Genomic DNA, 26906 nt, shown 5'->3' with positions numbered 1-26906 from the left:
GAATTAATATATAACTTTGTAAGTTTGTTTCTATTCATCCTGGGTCAAGATTTATTTGGAAAGGTTGTAGAGAGAATGTAAATCAAGTTTATTCCACACTGTAACATATCATTGTTTTATGAGATATTCCAGCCTGTAAAACATGAGAAGAAATAAGATACCTTAATATATGGTCTTTCTGTTTTAAGGGTGAAAGAGCACACGTAACTCTGAGAAGGGAGCCTTAACCTCTGCTTCCAAGCTCTGAGTGATTTCTCGTGCTAGCTTTTTGTTTTCAGAGCTTCTTTATCCCTATCTTGCAGGCATATGACTAAGATACATTGCAGACCTCTTTTTATTTTCCATTAAATAGAAAAAAGCAAATGTGTGCGTATTTGATTCACACAGATAAGAATATTTTCAGTGTTTTTTTAACTGTAGCTTTCACTTAAAAGTTTATTATTGTCTTTTCCAGTGAATGTTGGTTTAAAATACTACTTAACATCGCAGTTTTGCCTTCAGTGATTGAGTGACTCCTCTGGTTTGCCCTTGTGTTGTATTAAAGAGCATCACTGGTCTTGCTTTCTTTGGGCTTATGTCACCAAAGATTCATTGATGAAACACCTGAGGTTTAATGAGGAAGCTACATAAAACCTCAAAGCCGAAGATCAAAGTGAATAATAATTTAATGTATTATCTACTAGGAACAAAAATAGGCTTATGAAAGGTCTTTTAAACCTTTTTTCCTGTAGCACAGGCTGCTGCTGAATCACAAGCCCACTTAGAACGCCTCATCGGTGTAATCTATCGGAAGTAAGATCTTTTTGGCCAGTGTTTATGAAATGCTTTGTGCTACTGGAGGCGTCAAGTATAAAATGCAGCGTAAATAAAGAATACCGCTGGTTTGGGAAGAAGAAAAAAGTTAAGATCGGGGTTTTTCTCCTCTTTAAAAAGAAACCCTGCCCTTCATCGTCCCCCCAACCCCCCCCCTCGCCCCATGAACTTTGTAAGGCACTGCCCTGGCTCCCCTGGTCCCCCTCACACGCCGCTGCCCCGGGGAGCGAGTCCTCAGCCGCTGAGTACGTCCCGTCGGAGGCAGGACACCTGGGGCGGCTCCTTGCTCCCGTTTCCCCTCGCCTCAGGGGAACGAATGCCTGCAGGTCCGCCGGCACCGACGGCAACAGCACCGGCACTGCTCCCAGGGGATGGTCCGCTGTTTAATGGAGTTTAATGGAGACCCGGCTCCGTACAATGCTTCATACCCGACCAGCTCCCACTGCCGTGCGACCATTACCTCAGCACCGTCTGTATACCGGCAACCGGCGGACGCCCGACAGACGCTGGTAGGTGGGAGGGGGCACGGATCCACCAATCCGAAGCTGCGGCCGGCCTCTGACTGACAAGACACACCACCCAATAGGAGCCGTTCTTTGAGCAGGAGGGGAAGATACCGCCCATTGGGAGGAGCTGGGGGGCGGGACAACGTCCCGGGGCGGGTCTCGGGTGCGGCTGGGGGGCGCGGCCTCAGAGAGGGTATTTAAACGTCGCGCCGAGGGGCTCGTCTCCTCAGTCCGCGAAGCGCTGGTGGCTGTGCTGGTGTGCGCTTCACGGGTTGCCGCTTGTTCTACGCGCGGGTGTGTGGGGCGCCCGTCCCGTCTTGGTCAGCGGCTCCCGAGCCGCGTCTTTTCCCCTTTCCTAGCCCCTTGCTCCTCCGCTGAGGGATTTCTCCGCACCCCTTGTCCGGTTGTGGGGGGGTATCCCCCCGGCCCGCGTTCCTTCCCTCCCCGCTCCCTGCCGGGGGTTTGCGGCGCTTCCTTCTGGATGCGTCCCCGCAGCCCCAGGCGGGAGGCGGCCGGGGGGAAGCGCTGCCTCAGAGGATTTACCGCTCACACCGCTTGGAACTCGGACCCGCTTCGCCGCCGCTGCTCCCTTTCCTGTGGGGGCACCCAGCGCCCCGCCGCTCCAGGCCACCGCCGCCATGGATGAGAAGTATCTGCCCGAGCTGATGGCCGAGAAGGACTCTCTGGACCCGTCCTTCACTCACGCCCTGCGGCTGGTCAACCAAGGTGAGGGACGGGCCGGAGTTAGCGAGGATGCTCCGGGAAGGGGGTGCTGTTCGCTCCGCACCGCTTGGTGGGGTTGGGTTGTGTCTGTAGCTGCTGCTCCGCTCCCGGCGCTGTGCGCTGAGGAGGAGCCGGGGGGTCTGCGCTGCCCACGGCGATCCCGGAGTGTTCCCGGGTGCGGCTCCAGCATCAAACCGAACCGAAACAAACGCTGGGCCGCCTTCCTCAATTGCTTCGCTTCCATAGGGGTGTTTTACAATGGCGAAGGGATGACCGCTCACTGCCTGAGTTATAAGTGATACGAAGTGGTATCCTGGTGTAGAACAGCAGGGGTCTTACGTACTCTACCCGGGCTTAGAGTCGATTAAAACCCGGAAAGGTTTTCCTTTTTAACCCTACTAACAAGTTTCTGAATAATAAATCGCTTATTATTTACATATGTGTAAAAAGGAGCTTACAATCTATGTCATTTCCTAGGAACTTTTGTCTATAACTAATGTATTAAGGAGCCAACAATGCATTTGGTAAACCTTTTAAAAACATCAAAACGTACTTTTTGCATGTATGTAACTCCAGAAAGCAGTGATTCCTATCCCTTTTGCATCTGACATGTCAGATGTGCATTGAAGTGCTAGCTCTTTGTTTCAGTGATGGTGTACTGAACAGAAAATTCTATGTGATTTACAATATGGTTATACACTTGGAACTGTTGTATAATTGGCAGGTGACTTTCAAGTATAGCTTTGAAGGAGTGAATACTTGGTGCAGTACTTGGGATGGTCAAGCGAAATAAGTTACGAACTAATCTTGTAATGTAACTTAATGACATCTAAAATGATTTTGGCTTCAACTGACATGATTGAAAAGCTGTACAAATGTACTTCCCATAAGAGGAATGTGGCTTCTTCTAATGCATTGCTGTAGTTTTTGATGTGTAATTGACTGTGAATGCCCATTTCTAAATCAGGAGAATCAAGTGTTGTCTTACATATTCTGGAACTAGGGGTAGCTGTAAGTTTTGGTTGTGGAATGCCTTGTGATTTGTTGTAGCTGCATGTCCTTGGATTGTTGCTATTTTGCATATTTCTCCTACCTTTGAGTTTGTAATAGTGCTGGTATTGATAGTAGGAGTAGAGATTTCTATTGTTTGCTATAAATTTGTTAAAATTTAGTTTGATGGCTAAGAACTTAAGACTGCAAAATTGTGAAGTTATTCTCCACGTTGTGTAGAAAGAGTCTTTATTGCATATGTAAATTACCTTATGATGTTACAGATGTGATTTTCTGTTTTAAAACTGGCATTTATGGAATTAGATGTGGCTGTATGGTTGCTACCAAAATTGTGACTTCTGAGGACTATGTATGTTACTTTTGAGGTGCTCACTGAAATGAGGAATTAGAGGACAGGCAGACGTCTGCCTGCTTTTGTCATGTAATATTTGGTATCTGCATGTATCCTTTCAGTTCCAATGATAAATTACATTGTCAGTGAAAGAGTGTAATGGACATGGATCCAACCTCTTTTTCTCTACTATGTCTCTAGATTTTTTTTTTTCTTACTTTGAAAAATCAAGTCTTGCATTAAAACTTAAGTATTTCACATGTTGGAGAGAGGTTAAAAAAAGATTAAGCAGGGTGACTATCAAACTGCAGCTTAAAATGTAAGTTTCTATAATATCCATGTAAAATAGATGATTTAGCAGTTGAGTCACCAAGGAACCAAGTAAGGTGAAGTGACTGTATAATACAAGTGGGAATTGCATGGCTTTAGGAGGAGATACTTTACAAACCCATGCTGTCATGGCACTGACTTGACTACAGTTCAGAAGAAAAACCAGTTACTGATAATTCTGTTCAGGTAGATGAAGGCAACTGTTAGTGGAAATGTATATGTAATAGTTGTGGCTTGTACTTCATCTGTCAGGTCCACTGGAGCTCTTTCTATGGTAGTTCAGTGAGCAAGCAAATGAAAGGGCTTTTATCATGTTTTTACCAGGGTTTGTTTAGCTTTTCGAGTGAGAATGAAATGTGTGTCAAAGTTTGACTTCTTCCAGGTATGTGTGAGAATGCCTTAGCAAAGGTTTTTAAGTGCTTAAAATAACCAGCTTAATTATGTAACAGCATTTTAATGTCTTAATAGCATTAAATTTACTGTCTGTGTTTACTCAAACCAAAATGCTATAGATCAGACAGCTTTCTGTAGAAACTCAGGATTGATTTGTAAGAATTGCATGGTTGAACTGGTAAATCCTTCAGAGATGCTGAAGGAGTTGAAGTGTGTGTACTGCTTAGACAAGAGCCAAATCGCCAACAAATCTTTATCCATGCTGAGATCTGGCTTCTAAGGAAAAGTCCTGTGTTTGACTTCCAAATTCTGTTAATTGTAGTGCTCATATGGAAGTGGACACATTTGCATATTATACTTGTAATTACAAATTATAATTTGGATATGATATAATTTCCTGTATCATTTAGAATTATGCCATAAGGAAGTGGAGCTTGACATGCTTTGAGCTCCAGGGCAGCCTTTCAGCTGAAAAAGAATAATGTGGTGATAAGTAAGATGCTGCAAGAATACTTCTGTGGTCAGTATTATTAATGTATCTCAGAATTAAGAGATGTCAGCATCTTCTCCTGCTCTAATAAAACCTTGTTTTAAGCATTTTGAAAGCACTAAATTCTGTGTCCTTCATTGTTCCTGCACAGCACATAAAGTGCTGATGTTTCCTGTTGTAAATCGTTCAGGTATTTGACAACTTCTCTCTTTGTGACACAACTGCAAGACTGCTTAAATTTTGCTTTAAATAGTCGTTGGAACATTCAGATGATGCTTAAAATTCAAAACAATAGGAACCTTTTCTAGGAGACCAGAGTATATTCTTTGTTCTAATTAAGATGATTTACTGGTATACTTGAACACTAAGCCATTCTGAAAAGGGGATATTTCTCCCTATAAACCTTTACACATATAATAGATTGGAAGTATACTTATTTTTGCATGTGTGGTAAGGTGACCAGGCTAATAGGATTAATTTGCAGCTGCTACCAGACAATGGGGAGTGGAACATTGTGCCCAATTAATGTCTTGAGTTCTGTAATTGAAGAGCCTTGGGGAAGATGAGGCTCTGGGAAGTGAGAGCGTAGTCCATGTGTATTTGTGTTTTTCCTACTTGCATCTTTATGCAAAAATCTGAAAAATGTTTTTGTATGTGCAAGAGATGCTTGTTCTCAAGGCAGACTGGTTCTTTGTGTTTATCATTGCGAGGCACTGAGCAGCTTTGCTTTTCGACCTTTGAGAGCTTTATTTTGAAGGCTGACTTTGCACTTGGGCTGGTATGTAAATGCTGGTAAATGTGCAAGTATAATACTGATTGTCATAACTTGGTTCACGAGTAATGCTGTACAAATATTGGAAGACCTGCAAGAAGAGTTTATCTTTTCACATCTATGCATAGTATTGATTGATGACAAGTATTTTGGGAATGCTGGGTGAAGTATGTGAAACTGCAGATTGAAGAAGCTAGCTGTAAATAAAACATGTTGATACAGATAGGGGAGGCATTAAAGCAGATGCCTGGCACTTGTTTGGTTTGTATAATGTTAAATACATGGGAGAGAAGAGCCCCGTAATCAGTGTTAGGGCAGCTGAAATCCTCATGTCAGAAGACAGTGAGTCCTGGTGCCACTGCTGAATGACAGTTCTTACTTGTGTAGACTGTACCTGTGGAATTCTTCCTTACAGGCTCATTTTAGCTACTTAGAGATTTGAGGTAATATCTTAAATTGGTGAGGCGTCCTTTAAATTGTCAACAAGATGTACAGGAATAGGAAGCCTTCCTATCAGTAGATGGCTGTATATGCTAGCTGTATGCTGACTGACTTTACTGAGCCATGTGTCTAGTAGTGATTGGTAGAGGGTTACTGTTTCTTGTCATATTGAGTAGCTCAGTAATCAAACAGACTAGTAATTCCTTAAATATCAAGGAGAATGGTATGTAAAGAAAAGTGCACTGGCTTTCTGGCTTTGAGGGTATTCACTGTCTCATTTTTATAGCAGCTAAGGGATAGCTTAGCGAAAATGCTTGAAGTAGAAGCTGAGTGAATTATGGCTTCATAGATGTTATTAATTTTTAATCTCTTTCGATATGCAAGCATACCTGGGCACTGAGGAAGGACTTTAATTTGTCATTCTAGTTTTTCACAAATCTAAAAGATGTATTTGATTATATGTAGTAAAGTGACATACATGATATCAGTTTGTTACTGAATCCACTTTTCTCCGAGGACAGGTGCTTCATGGCATGGAACAGATCCGTGATGCCATGCATTCCAAGTCACTAATGGTGTAATGTGTACGCTGTTGCTGTGTCACCTCAAACTCTCCTTCTCATTGTAGTCTCAGCCATGTGAACAGTGCTTGCTCCAAGTTCCCTGCTCTTGGAGGCTGGCAAAATGCTTTATGAAGGTCGCAGGTATTTTGTAAAGCAAATATAGCCGAAGAAAACCTATGGAGTTTTAAGATTATTTTTAAGGTTATAAATTTGAATGAAACAGTGAATTTTGTGATATACTCTTCAGATGGACATTTTTGGGCAGCATGTCACTAGGTTATCTTTCTTAGAGGTTAACTAGAAAGAATAAACTCTTCTGTTGTTTTCCAGTAATCAGACTTCAGAACAGAAGTCTATGAAAATGTGTGGGTGCAATTGGTTATTCAGCAGGCTCAGTGTGATGAGAAATTGAAGTGGTGGTAGTAGGAATGGTATGGTATAGCAACAACATAAAAACAGGGAAGGCTCACTTTGGTTCTGTTGCTGTTTTCTTGAAAGAGCATGAGAAGTAATAAGACTTGGAGTGAAAACGGAATATTTCAGAGGTTGTTCCTGGTGTCTCAGCCTTCCTTGTTCAGTAACACTTTAGAAGTCCATGTTTTTGTGATGGTTGTGCTTTGCTTTCACTGCAGTGAAACTGCATTGGGAAAGTCATAAGATTTATTAACAATTAGATTCCAGTCTTGCTCTCTTAAAAGGCTGGGGAAGTGATTTATCAGATATTCTGGTCATGTTAACAGGGCTGCTGTGAAATGCAGCTGAAGATAATCATACATACTTCACCCTAGGCTCATCTGCTCTGAAGCATGACTCTAGCCTGCAGCCACTCACTGATGATCACATTTAGTCGGAAGCTGACTTCTAATTCACTTGCACACTTACTTTGGCAGTCAATGAGAGAGATCGAATTTAAAGGTTTCAAATTTAGACTGGCATGGTTTGTCACTTTCAATCCTTTTTGACACCAGCCATGCAAATTAAAACTGTAACCTTCTGAGTACGTATTTACTGGAGAAATCAGAAAGATCACAGCACTGACTGGCTGCTCTGGTGGCCTGTGGCTTGTTTGGCTTGGCTTATGTATGCTTAAAATCTATGTATGTGACCTTTCTGCCCTCTGAGTTCCCCCCCCCCCCCCCCCCCCCCCCCCATCTTCAGGTATAGTTAAGAAACGAAAGGATTTAAGATGTGGTTTGATTTGAAAGAACTGGATCTCAACATTCAGAGTAGCTTCTGAAAGTATTCAGTGTGATACTGCATGACTTTAATTAGTATTTAGCAGTGTCAGTAAAAAGCATGTTTAAATGGATTAACTGGTAACTGACACACCTAATATTTTCTGGTGAATTAACAAACTGCTCTTAGCTGAGCTCTGCAGAAATCTTGCAAGCTTAATGCTTACATTATTAATACTGTTTGGCAAAGAAAAGGTAAAGGACAGGATGTTCATACAGGGCAAGTGGAATATCTTGATAAAGTGGGGTTATCTACCCCTGAGTCCTGGGAAGGCAGGGCTCAATGGGAGCTGCATGGTGGGGACAGTAGTTCTGGGAATTACCTTAGAGCCATGTACTGCTAGCTGAGTGACTTCCAAGTGCAACACCAGGTAGAAAATTAATGTCTTTGTGGCCTTAAGCTAAAGCCATGAGAGCATATAGGGTAGGGAATTCCATTTTCCTGACATTCTAGCTATACAAGTCTATGTATCTTAACCTTTGGGAAGATCATATTAAAAACCCAGTGCTTTGCAAACTTGGAGGTCTGTGTGCCTCTTGCTGGTCTGATTGGTTTGTGACCATGTTCATTAACTGATGGTTTGAGTGCCCTCCTACTGTCACAGAGGTCAATAAGGGGGCTAATAGGTCCTTTAAACTGATGATGAAATGTCTGGCCAAAAAGTGCAAACAAAAAATAAAGCATGCTGCTTTAGCAGCAGATGATTAACTCTTAAATCTAAGCACTGGTAGATTTTCTCTTCCCATCTTTGATTCAAAATGGGATACATTTCTGGGTATTTGACCTCAGCTAAATTGTTAGGCTCTTTACAGATCCGTCAATGACTTGGGATATGTGATAGATGTAAGCTGGCTATTTATGACAAGGAGTGAATTGGAGTAGTAACTGGAGAGGTGGAATGAAGAAAGCGTGTATTTTTGAGTATTTCAACAGCTGAGCAGTGCATGCTTTATTCTTTGTGTGCTTATCCTATTTCAAAATATATCTTTGCTGGAACTCAATTAAAATTTATCATTTTTGTGTTGTCATTTTTCATTATTTTACTGTATTGTCAGGTTATAATAAGAAACTAGAAAGTAAGATGGTTTTCCTTCCTTCCTGGTCTCCATTTCCAGTTGCTGTTTTTGCTGGCTGCCTTCCATTTCTTATTTTGATGTGTTTATCAGGCATTTGGCTTCAGGTAGCAGACAAGCAACAACAAAGCTGCAAGGCAGCAAACAAATGTCAGTTTAATTCTTGTCGTTGGTAAATCTTTCACTGTTTTTTTGCCTTTATAGGTGTTCTTCTGTAGATCTATATTTCCTAGGAAGAATTTCTTGACAAAATAATTTGAAACCTAAAAGATTAGAAATCATTTCAGTAAACCTATTGTTTTTGTGCTTAATCCAAGAAGTTGTTACAACTGCTTGTGCTGATCTTGGTATAATGTAGTGACAGGTTCCAAATACTTTGAGGATTTTTTTTCTTCAACTTTATTAATGCATTTGGATTGGATAAAAGGAATAGAGGAAGGTGCCTTTTTGTACACAAAAATCTAGTGAGAAGTAAAAGTTCCTTCTGTTGCTCTGACACTGCTTCTGCACTTACTGAGTGCTTGGAGCATAAATGCATTTGTGGTCTCTTACTGTCTGTGATTATTCAGTAACAGTACTCTGGATAGCACATGCGTTTGAAAGCAAAAGGTTTTAGATATTTTCAGCCATGTTTTTCCGCTACTTTAGGATAATAATGATGTTTTAAAAGATGTAGAAATGGAAGGACTGCTTTTAATGCATCTGTTTTTCCTTTCATGTGTCTCCTTTTCTGGTTACTGATAATGGACAAAGTTTTTCATTATTGGTTCATAATGTCCTAATTAAATAGAGGCTGTGATGAAGCACCAGTCCTGATGTGCCTCTGGTCAGCAGCAGAGTTTCTGCTCCATGAGATCACATCCTCAGTACCTGAGGGCTAAGGAGCTTTCTGTTGCTTTTCTCCCGCTACCAAGCGGAAATGATGTGATCCCTTGAATGTAGACTTGAGTGATACGGCTCTATGAGGTAAGCTGGTAAAGTGAAATTGCCCTTTTCTGCCCACCTCCAAACTAATCCTAAATGATAAACTTCCCTTTAGCAAAAGTGAAAAGCGTCTGTCTTATTTCATGGCCTTTTGTTATGCTCAGCTAAACCCTATAACCCTTCCTGAGTCTACAGGAGAAGTGTTTTCCTTCTGGACTTCTTTTCACACAGTTTGAGCTCAATGTTTTGGCCCATTCGTACACTCATGGAAGTTCGGAAACCTAGAATGGTTTTTCACTTTAATTGTGTCATGACCACTTCTAGACTGCTTTTTTCAGGATCAACAAGTCCTAATTCCAGTGAAAAAGGTAGTGTCACTGCTGCGGGTTCTATCTTCCTTACTGGGATTCCCCCAAGCTTTCATGGCATGTGGAAGAGTTTCTCAAAGTAAAAGAGTTTATTACTAATGATTTGACTCAGTTTCTCCATTTAAATCCTGATGTGCATGGAAGAGCTAATCTGCTTCCCTTCCTGCTTCACAGCAGATGCATTGCAGCTTTATCTTGAGCTGTAGTTAATCACTGCCGCTTTTCTAGAACTATCCTAATGATATCCTAGGCTGACTGTTCTACAGGGTGTAATGTGGCACTTTAGTACTAGATTTTCAGTCTGGAAAGGACTACTGTGGTCCAGTTTGTTCTGTGCAACAAATTGGTCTTGAAGATTCTTTTCACTTATCTTACAGCCTTGACCTTTTTATTATACCATGCATCTATGGTCTGGAAAAATGATTAGGTTTTTATTGTCCTTCTGTTGTATGCTTTTATACAGTAGATTTATCATGCTTTTAAAGCTTACTGTATCTGCTCAGGCATTTTTTCTGCAAACTCTTGAAGTCTTCACAGAAACCTATTAAGCCATGTGAAAAAAATGCTGGGAATAACCTAAGTGTAGTCTATGAAGTGCTTGTGAAGGAATTAAGGACCTTTGAAGATTTCTTTCAGCTTTATTTTTGATGGATTTGGGGATTTCAAGCAATTAAGTATTAATATGAGCCCACTGTGGAAAAAGCTGAAGTGTTGCGCAATGGGTTTCCTGTAATGTAGCTATGGAGTATCTTAAATACAGTGATGCTGAGGTTTTGAAGGTATAACTTCTCCAGGAAGGCTTTTGGATGCTCTGTATGTGTCAGGGAACTCTGTTATATTAGAGATAGTAGCTAAGTATTAGTGATTAGTATATCATGCATTCTGAGCTGAGCTTTTTCCAAAGGGATTTTCAGACCATGGTTTGTAATCATTTGGCACATTGCGGTGCTGCAGTTCGGGCGCTGTGTCAGGAGGGGGAGCCGGCGCTCAGCCCATCCAGCCCTGCCGGGAAGCGGGATCTTAGGGAAGGGATGCCTGACCCCCGAGAAAAGCTGCTGTAGGGGAACCAGCGGTTTTCGCTTGCGGCCAGATGTGTTCTGCAGCTCAAAGTGCAGGTCCTTTCCAAAAGCCAGTATACAGATCACCGTGGCTTCAGTGCTTAGGGGATCATTTTGTCAGTGTTACTTTCAGAGCTTCACTGTGTGCATGTAAAATTGATGCTCAAGGTATACAATTATATATACAGGCTTTAATTGGTAACTGGCCAGTTTGAAATCAGCATCTTTCTGCTCAGCCATCTCATTGGTATTTGTCTTTATGGCTCATACCTTGGCCACAAGCTCAAATATAGATGGAATTGCTGTGGCTGTTTGCACACAGGGTTTCCAGATACAACTGGGATGCAGATGGGACCTGAAATAGCTTTGGCCTGTGCTGCGCTCTTGATGTATTCTTGAGGTATACTTGAACTTGACAGCTGTCAGTCTGTCCCGTTTGAGGAGTCCTCAATGAAGTTTTAAAGCAAATCCTTTACTAGGCTTTTACATTTGAACCTCTTAGAAGATCACATACAGCTGATTATGGTAATTTCCCTGTACTCTCCATTTAGTGTTTATCAGTCATTTCTTCAGAGATGCATTTACAGAATTTACAGATCTCCAGAAATAATAGGCCTCATTTAGAACACAAAGTAATAGTTCACATAGTTCAATATAAGGTTAATTAAAAATGCCAATGTGTATTTCATTATCACATAAGTGACAAGTAGCTGGCTGTGAAGTGAGCTCTATGAAGAGCTCTAGACAAATTACCCTTTTTAAACTGATACCCTGATAGAGGAAAATGTGATTTGTTTAACCTGTAGATCACAGTTTCTTTAGACTTCAGTGATATGCTGAGCATTATGCTAGCATAATGTGTTTTCTGCCTCTGAGTAGGTCCTCAAGGCACTGATCCCTTATGTTTGTCAGTGGCAATGAGCAAAGCTTTCCATGACTGGTTGTCTAGGCTAGAAGGCTACCTATTATGATAGCTTCCATGAACATGATGCTGGGAAGTTGAGTGCTCTAGGCACTAAATAAAGTACTCAGTGTGCTGGATAGCCTCCTGCTTGGTCTTTCTGCTGGAGAAAACAGTGGAATAGACAGGAAAAAACTCGAATCAGAAGTACTTTTCCTTCCCACTTGGTTGAAGTAAGATGTAAAGCTGTAGGTTTCATTCTGTACTGTTCTTTTAGAATCCTTTGCTTAGTTGTATTGGAGTAATAGCTGGGTACAGCTCAAACTTGTAGTTTGTAGTAAATTTTTCAGCACTAACTACTCATTATTTGTAAGTCTGCAAATCATGCTACTCATGTCTTGTTAGCATTTGCATGAGGTATTTTTGGCTGCCTCATTTGGAAGGTTTCAGTACTGTTATCGAAGCTGAGATTTGAAGCTTTTCTGCAGAGTCATGTAAAAAAAGCTGAGTGCAGGGAATGTAGAAAGCAAACCAGTTCAGGTTTGGCACCCTTAAAACATGATTGAGTGTGCTTGCCAGTAATGGATGTCAAGCTGTGTTGTAATAAAACAAATGTTAGAGCATTATTTTTCCCTTCATTTTATTGATGACTAATCAGCTATTTGAGCTCTGTCAGTTATAGTCAATTGGCTTCTGCTAATAATCCCTTTTTCCTCTTTACCTTACTGTACTTTATCAAGACAACTATCCTTACCTGAAATCTTTACAGGTATTCTTTACAGAATTGAAATGCTATCAGAATAGTGAATGTGGCTTCAAGTTAGGCCATGAAATGAAGAAATAAGAGCAGATGGCCCCTTAAGAAAAACAGGTTAAAGAGAATAGGTGCTCCTGGCCAGCTATGTAGTTAATTCCTTACCTCTTGTCAAGAGGTCTGCCAATAGATAGTTGTTATGCAAAGGTAAAATAAAACCTGTATGAATTTATGGGTGGGGGGGGTTGGGGAGAGAAAGGGTGTGCCTCATTTCCAGCTCTCTGTAATATTTTAGTGTTATTTTTGTATTTTCAAGATACAGCTTGAATTTGGGATATAATGTTAAATTAGTTCTTTAGGTGGCTCGAGGGAGAGTTTAACTGTGCCCTTGTTAAATGTTTTTTACAGATTTATTATTAGTGGACAGACAGACCTTTTTCAATTCAGTTAAGCCCCTCTATTTTGGGGGTTTATGTGAAAGTAGCACATTCCAGCATTTTGGGTGGTTCTGTTTGGAACTAGGTAATTAATTCCTGAACTTAGAAAATGAATGGATCAGGAAGGGAAGTAAGAATTGAAACTAATATATACAGTCATTATGTTGGTTGGGCAGGAGCCTTGGGTGGCATGGTCTAGGGTGAGATGTCTCTGCCTGTGGCAGTGGGGTTGAAACTAGATTATCTTAAGGTCCTTTCCAGCCCTAACCAGTCTATGTGATTCTATAGGAAGGCTTATTTGTGGGAACATAAGTACCCATTATTACTGGTTTGGTCTTTTGTTCTTCCCACATACACTTATGCTTTGCTTCTCTCTAGTAGCAAGGAGTGATAAAAACAGTGTACTGTATTAAGTGGTTATTGCTGACTCAGCTGTCCTTGGTTTGGGCACCCAGACCCTGAATTTCTTATGCAGCTGTGTATTTTTTTTTAAATGCATTTTTTTTGTCCTCTGATGCATCTAGAAGGTAACTTGATTCAGTACTTTCAGAAAATGGAACATCAGTTTCTTTTCCCATAGAGAAGCAATTCAAATGTCACTGAACCAAGGAGTAATGACACTTCGGGTTCTTGGTGTTGGCACTCTTCTTACTGTTTCTTGGCAGACAGAAGTGATGGAGCAGAAACTTGAATATATGGGCTTATGAAGGCATAAGTAGCAGCAGCAACTTCTGCATTTTGCCAGCACTACTGATCTCAGTATGAACAGTTCAGGTTTGTCTTTGCTGTCTCACCTTGCATGTAGGTGTACTTCCCTGACCATGAATTCTTCTGTGCTTGTAGATGCAGTATGCCAACTGCCTTGTACATGTACTTTCTAGTAGTTGACTGTTTTGTGCAAAATCAGTAGGAATGTACTGAAATTGGCTACTTAAGCTATTAAATATAGGAATTACTCCCATAAAGTTCATCACACACACGGGGGAAAAAATAGTAGTGTTCAGTTAAAGCTGGGGTTTGAAACTGGCTGGATTAAAACTAAATCAGTAACACTTCTAAAATGAATTCATCACACAACTACATAAAGATGTGACTTCTGAAACTGCAGGAAAACAGAGGCATCACGTTTTCCACTTCCATATAAGCATTCAATTTTAAACTGTCTTCAAAACAAATCTGTAAGACAAATGAATTTGTAATATCTTGACTGCTGAGCAGTTGCATAGAATATCATGCAGGTGTTCCGCTCCTTGCAGCTATAATACAACTATGTCTGTTGGAGAGAAGTGTGACCTTGGGCTTTTTAAAAGACATTTTACTCAAGATGCTTCTTAGAAACAAATTTACAAACATGAAATATGTGGCTTAGAAGGAAGAGTTTATTTTTAAGCTAAACATGAAAACACCTTCTTTAGAAAAAAATACTGTTTATAACTGTTTCCTATGGCAAGTAAAACCATACTATAAGTGCTACTAAAACTTGTATATTTTAGCTTTTACTGAAATGTACCTTAAAGTTAACTGGGTAGCTATTCCAGATATTTATTTAAGTATAAATCATGGTCTGTTTAATTTTCCTTAAAGCTGGAAAATTGGATAATATTCTACTAGGTGAATGCTAGAAATACTAGCTTAAGGAAAAAAATATCCAACCCTTTCTTTGACAGATGCCACACAAGTTGGAGGATTGCTTTCCTCAGTGAAGGTGCTACATGGATAAGCACAGAGGTCCTGCAGAAGACACAGGCTTACTGCAGACTTTGATCTCGCTTCTTTCCTGCAGAAACTGCTCTGCTGGCAAGGGATGTTGGTTGCTTTCCCATGAGTTGCAGCTGGAATGAGTCCATAAGGTGATCTTTCAGGGTTTATTGCATGTGCAAGGAAGTGTGATCTAGAGCTAAAATTACATGAAATGATTCAACTGACTTTGAGAATACATGTAGAATCATAGAATTGTTAGGGTTGGAAAGGACCTTAAGATCAACCAGTTCCATCTAGTGTAATAGAATAATATTTGGGAACAACTGAATGTGGAAGTAATCTGCTTAACTCTGGGTAATAGGTATCTTCATACACAGTAAAGAGATTTGGATTCACCTGCTATTGAGCATGTGGAAGGGAAAGTAATGCTATCCCTCTGCTAATTAAAAAATAACTTGGAAGCTGATAGTTTAACATCCAATTTGTTGAAGCTCATACATAATTTCCATGAGCTTTTTTAGGCTGCACTTTCCCATGGGGTGGTAGATGTACAAGCTGCCTTGGTATGTTTTTCCTGCCAAGCTATGTTACTGCAGCCAAGGACTGTAATGGATGACAAACACTAAAAGTGCTGCCTACAATAATTGTATCAATAGTGTTTTGCCTCTGTCTGTTGGCAGTAGGAGTGATGGCCTTCTGAAGGGTTAGAGGTGTGTTAAAGTAATCCAGAATGGTGTGCTGGAAGTAGTCCCTTTCTGCATGCACCATATAACCTCTGCAGGTTCTTTTCGTACATCTCTGGACCAGAATACACAAATACTTCAGGATCTTTGGGCTTCTGCCTTTTTCATAAGCATTCTGAAAGCATTTTTTCAACTTCTAGAGCTACAGTTTTGGCTTAGGCATTAAAATACAACCCAGCAATAGTGCTATGTTGCTTCATATTCACCTGTCGTTTCATGTTCCTTCCGTGGAAGTTTACCTTTTCATGCAGCTTACTTGCACATCAATAGTATGTGCTCTAGTAAACAAAGCTGCCGACACGAAGTCTTGGGAACCTGAGCAGTTTATACTGGAAAACTTGTGTTAGAATCAGCAGGCTGATAAAATTATGAACAGTTGTTTGAATTAACTGTTTACAATAGTTAATCTTTTACAGGCTCCAAAGTAGTGGTGGTATTCATTTTCATGGTTCATTTGACTAGTGCAGTGTCACAGAACATACAGATTCCTTAATTCCTTCAGTAAGAGAGGTTATGGTTATGTTGCAGCTATGAGTTTTTCTAAGTCCTAACAGTGTCTGGTGCTAACTCTTGAGTTTTATGGAATTAAATATAAAGATTTAGACACAAATACTTGTGGTAGCCTCATGTAATTTTCTTTCTCTAATGCTGTAAAACAGGAGCAATAATAGTTTTTTTAAGTCTGTTCTTATGCATGGGGTTGAACATTCACAGGTACAGGACTTTGCACTTCCCTTTGAATATAATGAGATTGCTGTCTGCCCATTTTTCCAGTTCTTCAGTGTGCTTTTGAGTGCCAGTGTAACCCTCAGGTGTTTGAATCGCTTCTCTTGTATTTCTGTTACCTGTAAACTAGTGGAAGCTGTGCTCTGTCCCATCATCCATGTCAACAATGGAGATGCTACACACTATTGACCCTTGGGAGCAGACACTAGTGTTGTGCTCCTAGCTGGACTGGTGGTGATGCCACTAAACATGACTTTTGAACCAGGCAGGCCATTTGTCAGTCCCACCTCACTGTCCATTTCTTCTGCCTGTACCTCATCAGTTTGTTACGATGCTATGGGAAATAGTATCAAAAGCCCTACTGCAGATGAGAAGGACTCTGCTTTTGTCTCATCTGGAGAGGCAATCGTGTTTTGTTATTGAAGGGTCTAAGTTTGGTATGTAGACTTCCCTGTCATGTATTCATGAAGGCTATTAATAATCACCTTGTCCTTTATGCTTGGAAATGGCCTTCCAAGGGCTGCTTGCTGCCTTATCTTCCAAAGAGTCAAGGTTAGTCTTACCATCCTGTTCTTCAGATCTCCCTCCTTGATCTTGAACATAGGACTGATACTTGCTTTCCTACAGTGTTCCCCACAATCACCATGACCCTTCAAAAACAGTGGTTTTGTCACTGACATCAACCAGCTCCCTCAGCACTTGTGGGTGTTTGCTGAAGCTTCTGGTTTAGTGATGATTTCAAGTAAATTGTGACTTAGGTGTGAATTGTGTTTCAGGCTTTATCAACAGGATGTGTGACACATGACTGAATTACAGATTGCCAGTGTGAGGATATACCCTGGCTCCATCATGTGGGATGGAGAGTACTGGCAAAGCTCCAGAGTTGCTCAAAATGACTTTTAGATAAGTAGGGGAAGATAAGACTGCTTTGTCTAGCTGATGGCTACATAAAGCTTTTATAATGCTTCATAAGCAGTTTTATACTGTTGTGTAACTATTGTACAAAATACAGGGATGGGAGATTCCCTATCAAGATGAGCTTTGGTAGTACAGGTATCTTCCAGTATGAAGTGTGGTTTGTTTAAATCTAGTGACAGGGTTTTTTAGGCTACACTGTCTTTGGCAGTGCCCTAATGCTTTACATGTGGCCGCTTAATATTGCTCAAATCTGCTTCAAGGTTCAATAACTGGGTGTGCTATGGCTAGTATTTCATCTTGGCAGTAGTTTTAAATGTGATATATGCAGATTAAGAGCTGCAGGTTGTATCAGTTTGCAGATGGGATCTGAATTATGCTTTTCCTTGTGAAAATTGTCAAAGGACTCACAAAGTTTGTGTAGTACTATCTACTGAATAAGAAAGGATATAGACCATTCTTGATGACTCACCAAGATGACAAGTTAAATCTTGTGTAAAGACTACCTGATTGTGTTCCTGTAGTGACAGATGGAACAGCTTTTTAGAAGGGCTCTTGATACAAAAAAAACTAACTTCATTTTATCTATGCCCTGAGTAGTGTAAGATGATCCTTGTGTTGGATCCCCTCCTGAAATGAAGTCATGGCTTTACTTTTGAAATCTGAATTCAAAGTAGGCTTATACCTATGCTGTCAGTTTTCACATTTACACATTATGCTTTTATGAGGGAACTACTTTAGGCTCATGTTTGAAACTCCTTAAGAAATGTCTGCTAAAAATAAAGATCACTTAGCACCAACTCCTCCATTTTGTTCTACCATACCATTTGAATGGTTCAGAGGGCTTTAGAGCTTTGCCTTTGGAGCTTGTTGGGCTACTTGTGTTGGCATATAGAAGCACATAAGAAGTATTAGTAGAAAGGGAATTTATATTGCATGGTAGATGTGGGAGGTAAAACCAAGACAGTAAGGGTCCCTTTCCAGACACCTTCTGCTTATAGAAAGGATCATAAGGTGTCAGAGGCTTTAATAAACCCCTGAAGGTCCTATCTCCTGCTCAATGCAAGGAAAAAGTCAGTGTTCCTATGTGCTTCCCATTTAAGCAGGTGTTCCTGAAGCAGGGGGGAACGTGGCAGTCAAGTGTGTTAGGCCTGATAGGATGTAGCATTCAAGTTAGTAAGTGAGTGTAGGCTATTTGGTGCTGGTTTTCTACATATATGCTTAAATTGTGTTTGGATTTAAGTTCCTGATGAGTTGACATTTTTCGCAGTTAATGGATTCCTGCCCTTAGCAGTAGGTAAGCCAGATAGGAAACTTTTAAGTTCAGAAACTCCCCTCACAATGACATAAATAGTAATTTCCAGTGAAGCAGGGTGGGTAAATGGGACTGAAGCTTATGTTGACATCCTGTATTTTTCCTGAGCAAGACTGGCTGAACATCTGTTAATATCGTATATGTTATTTTTGACAGTTTCTACTCTGGTACTTCCTACTTCATTGCTAATATTAATCAGTTTAAATAGATTTAAGTGGAGTCATTTTTGATGTGAAGGTAATAGGTTTTGAATTGCTTAAATAAAAAGGCCTATTCAAAATATTTGTCATATTGGTGACTGAAATGTATTTTCAGATCAGTGCAGACAGTAGTACTTACACTGTAAAATAGAACTTAGAATGCCTGTGAATGCAATTTAAATAAAGATTGGTTTGAGTACTCTAACAGGGATATTATTATTAATTTGAGGATGCTGAATGTTGTAGACATCATTGTAGCATGAACCACTCATTTTATTGAAAATTCAAATTAAGAGTCATTGTCAATTGCTTCCACAAAATTAAGGTGGCGTATGAAAGACAGTTATTCTGAATTAAACTATTGTTATAATGTGCATTTGTTGAAACATTCCTGTGTTTCTTATGATCAGTTCATGTTCTTAATACATCGCTTTTTATGCTAGTTCAGAATTAGGACCTACTGTGGAGGTGATTTTTAAAGTATCACAGTGATGGCTAAGAAGTGAAGTTTTCTGAAGCCCACAGAGGAGAGGGGATGCATATAGTAATAGAATAGATGCATTTTAAAGTAGTGTATTTCATTGTGTTTGATTCAGTCTTTCAGACCCATTCAGGATGGATCTAGATGTAGCCATTCCACATATATTTAACTCCATAATTTGTCTCTTTCAGGAAGATACATTAATTAGTATTTGCTTTGGAAATTGTGGGTGGTAAAAGGGATATTTAGAATCATAGAATAGTTAGGGTTGGAAAGCACCTAAGATCATCCAGTTCCAAACCCCCTGCCACGGACAGGGACATCTCACTCTAAACAATGTCACCCAAGGTTTCATCCAACCTGGCCTTGAACACTGCCAGGGATGGAGCATTCACAACTTCCCTGAGCAATATTTGTGCAAGCATTTTCTTACATCAGAAAATGTTTAGTTGCTGCTCTTAATTGTGGATTTTTTTTTGTTTTCCTAGGACATTGAGATGCTACATGCAATTCAAAATGAGGGATTACTTATGTTTTGTGAATGTATACACACAGATTGCTTTAAAGCCAACTAGACATGCTTAGCATCTTTTAAAATACTCGAAAGCAAGAGGCTAAGCTTACCTCTTCTGTTTAGTGCCAAATTTAGGAGGGTTGCAATCACAGAATGGTTAAGGTTGGAAAGAGACCACCAGGGTTCTAGTCCAACCTCCCTGCTCAGGCAGAGTCTCCCGCAGCACATCGCTCAGGGTTGTGTCCAGATGGCTCTGAAAAGACAGGTATTTGTTGGAAAGGTGCTATTTCAAATGAATTTTAATCCCTCAGTTAATGGGTTAGGGATTAAAGAAGTCAGTGTAAGAGGTGTATAATCTGAAGCACAGTTGAGACCATTTCACTGTGACTATAATGAGATTAAGTTCTCATCAATGTAATCAAAATTGGAACTATTGTTACGCTCATTGTCCTATGTTAGTGCAGTTTGGATTTACCAGAACAAGTCATGGAAGGACTGTGAGCATTAAATCAATATCTAGCATAGCAAACAAAGCCACCCCATAGAGAAGTTGTAACTGCCAGTATTTTCAGAATAGGTGTGCTTAAATTGTGCTTTGAGATAAAATATGGATTCTGACACAACAAAAATCTTCAAATAAGACACAGTATGGAATGCTGGGGCAGTAATACTTTAATCCTGAAGAGTGCTTCAGAAGTACTTCCCAATACTCTGAATTAGGATTATAGGAAATTGAAGAAACTGATGTTGACATTTTTTCTCCATTAAGGAAAAGCTATTCTGAAATTCTTCCAGCTGGCTTGGAGTCCCTGCCCTCCTCTGGAAGCTTGTCTCGTATCAAAGCTTGGGTGTGTTTGTTAAAGGAGGTCATTATAATTAATAAGCTAAAATGTTTTTGTAGTGCTGTCACTTCTTAATGTGGAACCAAAGGGAATCATACTGTCAGCCCAGCTATCAGTCTAGCTCAGTGATGTTTACAGCCAATAGCAATGATTTTTCCTAAGGAGTGAAAGAATAAGGACGTATATAAAGATGCTTCCGCAGCCTTCACTTAGGAGCTTTTTGAATTGAAGATGGTATGTTTTTTCCAAGTAAGCTACGAAGTCTTGAGAATTTACTGAGAAATACTATTGTTATTGGAACATGCTTCAGTAGTTCAGACCTGTTTGGTTGACTTGGTCTAACTTTTGACATCTTTGTCTTAGCTACAAGCTGCCAAAATTGGAGTTGTCCAAATTGAGCTAAACATGATGTTGCTGTTGTATAGTGTCAGCAACTTTGAAAGCCACTATAGTGTTTGAGGTGTTGTTAGAGATTATTCACAAAGCATAATGTTGTTCTTCAAATATTTTAGGTTTCAAAATTAAAGTAGAAATTATTTGTAGTGAAATAGCAGGGCAGTTTGGATGGCCATCGTTTGGATGTCTTAGAATTTGACCCTTGGGTTCTTCAATTTTTCTTCCATTTGAAATAGAAAAATGGTATGAAATGAAATTTGGGTTCAAACTAAAATGGGAGAAGTTCAGGTTAGATATAAGGAGGAAGCTATTTACTGTGAGGGTGCTGAGGCACTGGAACAGGTTGCCCAAGGAGGTTGTGAATGCTCCATCCCTGGCAGTGTGTTCAAGGCCAGGTTGGATGGAGTCTTTAGTGGTTTAGTGTGATGTGTCCCTGCCTATGGCAGGGGGTTTGGAGCTAGATGATCTTAAGGTCCTTTCCAAGCAAACCATTCTATGATTCTGTGACTTGGATTTTGTGGTGTCTGATAACAGTTCTGAACCTAAAGAAAAAAGAGTAGAATTTTAAGGATTTGCAGATAAATTTACCTGATTATTTTTCTTTTTTTTTTTTCCTGGGAACCCTGTATTAAGGGCAGATGCAGTAAACATTTGTTTGAGTTTGACATTTGATCTTATGTTGATTATATTGATTTACTGCAGACAAATAGAGCATCACTTTGTTTTACATTAAATGCAAGTATTTATGTTGTCTTAGGAGAGGGAGCTGAAATCCTGGCTTGTAGTTCTGCCACAGGAAGTTTAATTCTACCTACAGATTAACATGGAACAATTCTACTTTGTCATTATCTGATGTATCTAGCAACATTATTTGGTGAACTGAGGAGTAATCATTGCTTAGAGCTCTCTGCTATGATTAAATGTAAAGACAAAAATCATGCAGTTATTACTTCATCCAGTTAAATTCCTGGACTATTGCATTAGCTGCATCCTTGGTCTCAGAAAATGGGATTTTAATCTTTAGCATTATGGAAAGCTTTAATCACATGTTTTTCTATTTGTGATCTAGGAAATGTCATTGCTTCACATAGCTAAGCAGTACAGAATGTAATCTAAGGATTAGGAAAAGGCAAATCTCCTTATTCATCTGACCTTGAAAATCTGATTGGATTTCCTTTGTAATCTGGCATGTTTTTTCTCTAATTATCTAAAGCTAGATGTGAATGATAGGTGTTGAATGAGCAGGTAGGATAGTATTCTGATGCTTAACTTTATTTCATCTTAGATTTGAGTGCAAATAAATGACAAAAAGACCACCCAAGAATCTGAGACAAAAAGTGGTCTCAGTATAGGGTGAACTTTCAGTAATTCAGTGTCCTTGACTTTCATTCGAAATTGAAGTCATAATGATAGTGAATATGCATAAAGTCAATGTCATTAACTTTAGACCATAATAGGAAAAGCCTTTTATCTCATTCTGCAGTGTTTTGACAATGAGCTGGTAAGAAAAAAGTCATCTGACTTCAGAACCAATGGGAAAAATTGTGATCCATCTTACTGAGCATTTACTGGTGGCATCCTATGGGTCTCAGTAGCTTCAGGCAGTAGAAAGTCAATTAAACAGTGGAAGTTAAAGAATAAAAAAATGGTTATTCTTAAAATGGTCAATAAAATGTAGCTGCTTGGGGTAGGGAAACCATTCTTCAGAGTAATGAATGGAGTTCTTTTAATATTTATTAGGACAAGAAGGGAACGTTCTTTCTACAACCTTTTTAACTTATCCAAAATATGATAGAATTGAGTGTATCCAGCATTAATGAAGTTGTTGGAGCTTAGTCCTTCAAAAACTGTACTCAAATACATTCTGTCAGCTAAAATATTTAGGAAATACAAATAATGGTATATTGATATTATAAGGGACTAACATGGCTGGCTCACCTGAGGAATGATGCTGCTCTAAACCCTTCAGATGCTTTTTAACCTTGACAAAGTCAGACATCTGAATATTCCTGAAGCAAAAATCACTTTAGATGTGATTTCTTGGCAGTATTTAGGAAGGTCCCTAAACCACGGCTCATTCATAAACTTGTGGTTCTCATTTAAAATTCCTTACTACTTCTGGAGGTAAAAGTTTGATGGTATTAAATTTGCAGGTGGGCAGGGGGTTGCTGTGCATGTGTGTAAAACTGATTTATCTTCAACTGAGAAAACCATGGTGGGCTTTCATGTTAAAGGTACTTTTATTTTGTAAGTTTAGGTTACTTCAGGAAAAAGGTCTCTCACTGGAACAGCAATTACAGCTACTGCAAACTAAGGATTTCGCATCAATCTGCCTACCAGGAGCCTTTGGTGCACTGATCTCTTCCAAAATAATAGCACAGTGCATTAATTTTCTGAACAAATTCTGGTCTTAACACTTAAAGTCACTACTAAATCATGTTGTATTACATTTTATTGTAACTGCATTTGCCTTAGTTATAACAACATGGATGTATTTAATTTTTAATATGTGGTATTTCTTGGTGTGAAACATTTCTGAAGAGCATCCTATTTACAATCCGTTTTGAGCTTTGAGTGCTTATACTGTCAATATTATAAACCAACACCAGCATTGAAAAGCAGTGTCATGTTTGCTTTCCACTTGTAAAACATAGAAACCTTTAAGTGTCTTGATTTCCAAGAGAATTGAAGAGGTTCATCACAACTGCTCTTGTTATATCAGGAAGCAGGGGTATTAAAAGTAGTTTATTTGTGTTTGAGTGCTGTGATAGTACTGCACTTACATTTGAATAGGACATTCAGAACTTGGATGTCTAAAAAACACCAGTCACCTGCTTTCTGGGTGGGAACATCTTGCCCTGTAAAACTTCAGTCTCAATTTCATCTGGAAATAAACTTCAGTGTAATTTTACATCTGTTTTATTGCCATGATTATCTAGTTCATAAAGTGGCATCTACAAAACCCATGTGAATTCTGTTTTTACCTGAATTCAGCTGTTAGTATATTTGTTGGTAGTTGTTAGCCTGTGGGCTGAGGAGTTGGGAGTTTTTCTGAGCATGCTGCAATGTGAAGGACACTTAGAGGAAGCTTGCTTTGACAGGGCTTCTCCAAAATTCTTACATTACTAGAATCCATATGAATCAAAAACTTCCCAGGGACTTGCCAAGATATGACAGTATAGCTGGGGACACCCCCAGGTTAGTCTGAGGCTAGTTTGGCTCTTAGTTCTTCAGTTACTTAGCATTAGCTTGAATAAATACAGTGGTATTTCCTGTTCTGTGCTAGTGAGGTGAAAGCTTGCATGAAAGACTGGAATTTGTTATAGGGAAAGATGTTATCTTCACTTTCTGTTGTGGTAAATGGGAATGGAGTAGTGTTCTTTAAAGCTGAGTGGATTTTTTCAGTAGTAAGAAATGTGCTGTTTACTACTGTTTTCATTGGAAGCTATTTGGAACTATGTTGTCTTTTAAAGTGTACAGAATGGATGCTTTCTCCTATATTTTTGATTGGTTTCTTTTGAACACTGGGGCTTGTTACTGTCTCCTGTTGTTGCAAGTTTGCATTCCTACTAAACTGTCAAGGATAAAAGACATTAACTTCCAGTGGTAGAGTAGAAGCATATTTTTTGTGAAAAACTGAGATTTGAAAATGATTGTTGAGGACAAATGTTAACTAGTTAGAATAACTTCTGTTCCACATCTGAAAGTGATTGGATTCTGATAAGTCTTGTGCTAACATACTTAACCCACAGCATGCTGGATGTGATCCAGCAAAGGCTTCAATCAGTACTTCATTTTTAGTTTCCCTGTATGCTTGTCATGTTTTCCCACTAATGAAGTGAAACCTTCAGTTTTTCATTAGCACACTGGAGAGTCAGTATTTGGACAGAATTATAATCAAGAATCAGTTTTGTATGTATCTCTGGATTGACAAACCCAGTCATGCAGCCTGGGTTTGAGCTTCTAAATCTCATAGCTAATTATTTTGTCATTGGTATAACTCATCAGATTTTTGGGTATGATCTATGTCTCATACATCCCTGAAATGTCAAAAGATAGACATTTGCTCATTAAAACTCTAGACTCGGTTTACCATAGAGAGGAAATAATAGTTAAAGTACTAACCTAATTGTAAGCTTTTGAACTTAAGACAGGTATCTAAGTTTTTACTGCTTGAGCCATATAGAATATTAATGTATCATAAGGGTTAACTTAAAAGTTAATGTTTAAAATGCTTGGAATTAGGATTTGAGAGGTGTTGATATGAACATGAATATTAAAGTTTGAAAAAGAGAAACATGATCTATCCCATTGACCTACATAACCAGTTATATATGTAATGTGCAATGTGTATGTCATGATTTAAGCCCAGCTGGCAACCCAGAAAAAAACATGCAGCTGCTCTCTCACCTCCCCCCTTGCTCCCAGAGGGATGGGGAGGAAAATCGAAGGAATGTAACTCCCACATGTTGAGATAAGAACAGTTCAGTAACTAAGGTATAACCCAAACCACTGCTGCTACCACTAATAATAAGGAAATAACAAGGGGAGAGAATACAACTGCTCATCACCTGCTGACTGATACCCAGCCAGACCGGAGCAGTGATCTAGCATCTCCTGGGTAACTGTCCTCAGTTTATATACTGGGCATGACGTGCTGTGGTATGGAATACCTGTTTGGCAATTTTGGGTTAGGTGTCCTGTTTCTGCTTTCTCCTCGTTTCCCCACCTCCCTGGCAGAGCATGAGACTGAGAATGTCCTTGGTCAGACTAAACATTACTGAGCAGCTACTAAAACCATCGGTGTTATCAGCACTGTTCCAAGGCTTAAAGTCAAAACCACAGCACTGCACCAGCTACTAAGAAGGAGAAAAATGACTGCTATTGTTGAACACAGGACATTTTATTATGTTATTATGCCGTAGTGTTAGGCTTTAAAGTTTTCAATTTATACTGACTTTGAAGATCCTCAGTTCTTACATTGTTGCGTTAAACTGAGAAAATAACTAACTTTTTCCCTTTAACAGAAATTGAAAAATTCCAGAAAGGGGAAGGAAAGGAAGAAGAAAAGTATATTGATGTAGTCATCAATAAGAATATGAAGCTGGGACAAAAAGTTTTGATTCCAGTAAAACAATTCCCAAAGGTAAGCCCCATTTTCATACTTGGTAAATCTAAGTGCTTGTAAAATTTGTTGCACTATTTTAACTGTTTTAACTGTTACAGTTTTGCATTATAGTGCTCTAATCCTTTGTCTTTTGATGCCTTGCTGTGTGCTATGTCTGTGATTTTATTTGTAGATTGAAGCCTTAGGGTGTAATAGAGACTTAACCAGAGGTGCAGTTAGTGTGGTTTACTTTCAGTATATAGGGTTGAATAAAGACTTGATGAAACTATATTTGGATATAACTTTTTAAAACAGATTTTGACATCTGACTACCATTAATAATATTCAGGAGTGATATGAAGCTGAAGCTGTATCAACTTTAAATTGTCTTGGTCTAATGCTTAAGTGATTATTATGGTGAATGAGTACTATTAATGAATAGTGAAATATGAAAGTAATGAGTTCCTCTAAGCTATTCTGAGGGTTATTTAGGGCCATGTATGGACACTTAAGGACATGATTTAGTGGTGGACTTGGCAGTGTTGGGTTTATGGTTGGACTCAATGATCTTAAATGTCTCTTGCAATCTAAATTATTCTATGATTTAAAATTCCTCTACAGTTGTTGTCCTACAGTCTGTTCTATGAGAATTCTAAGATAAGAATGATTCTTGTTGGAATAAATACACAGGGAAGTTGTGCTGGTCACATGAAATAGTATGTTGAGAACTATTGATAAATGAATCCTGTTTTCAGGACATCAAGATCATTCTATTCAGAATATTAAAACGGATAGGATATATTTCAGTTGACTCCAGTGAAAGGCTTTGAAGCTTTCTTATT

The 26906-nt window shown here is 39.3% G+C and overlaps 1 protein-coding gene across 2 annotated transcripts in view; it reads left to right on the top strand.

The window, feature by feature from the left end:
* The first annotated feature begins 1559 nt into the window (after positions 1 to 1559).
* KHDRBS3 (KH RNA binding domain containing, signal transduction associated 3) overlaps positions 1560 to 26906 on the top strand; it is an 83655-nt gene continuing 58308 nt past the window's right edge. For both annotated transcript variants that reach the window (XM_005145498.3, XM_031045773.2), the window contains exons 1-2: positions 1560 to 2045; positions 25985 to 26103. In XM_005145498.3, coding sequence (XP_005145555.1) covers positions 1958 to 2045; positions 25985 to 26103 — 207 coding nt within the window. In that variant the 5' untranslated portion in view covers positions 1560 to 1957. The remainder of the gene's footprint in view (positions 2046 to 25984; positions 26104 to 26906) is intronic.

Source organism: Melopsittacus undulatus, chromosome 1, assembly GCF_012275295.1.
Source record: "Melopsittacus undulatus isolate bMelUnd1 chromosome 1, bMelUnd1.mat.Z, whole genome shotgun sequence".
Lineage (NCBI taxonomy): Eukaryota > Metazoa > Chordata > Aves > Psittaciformes > Psittaculidae > Melopsittacus > Melopsittacus undulatus.
Note: the sequence above shows the minus strand (reverse complement) of the source record. Positions and strands in the feature narration are given on the sequence as shown.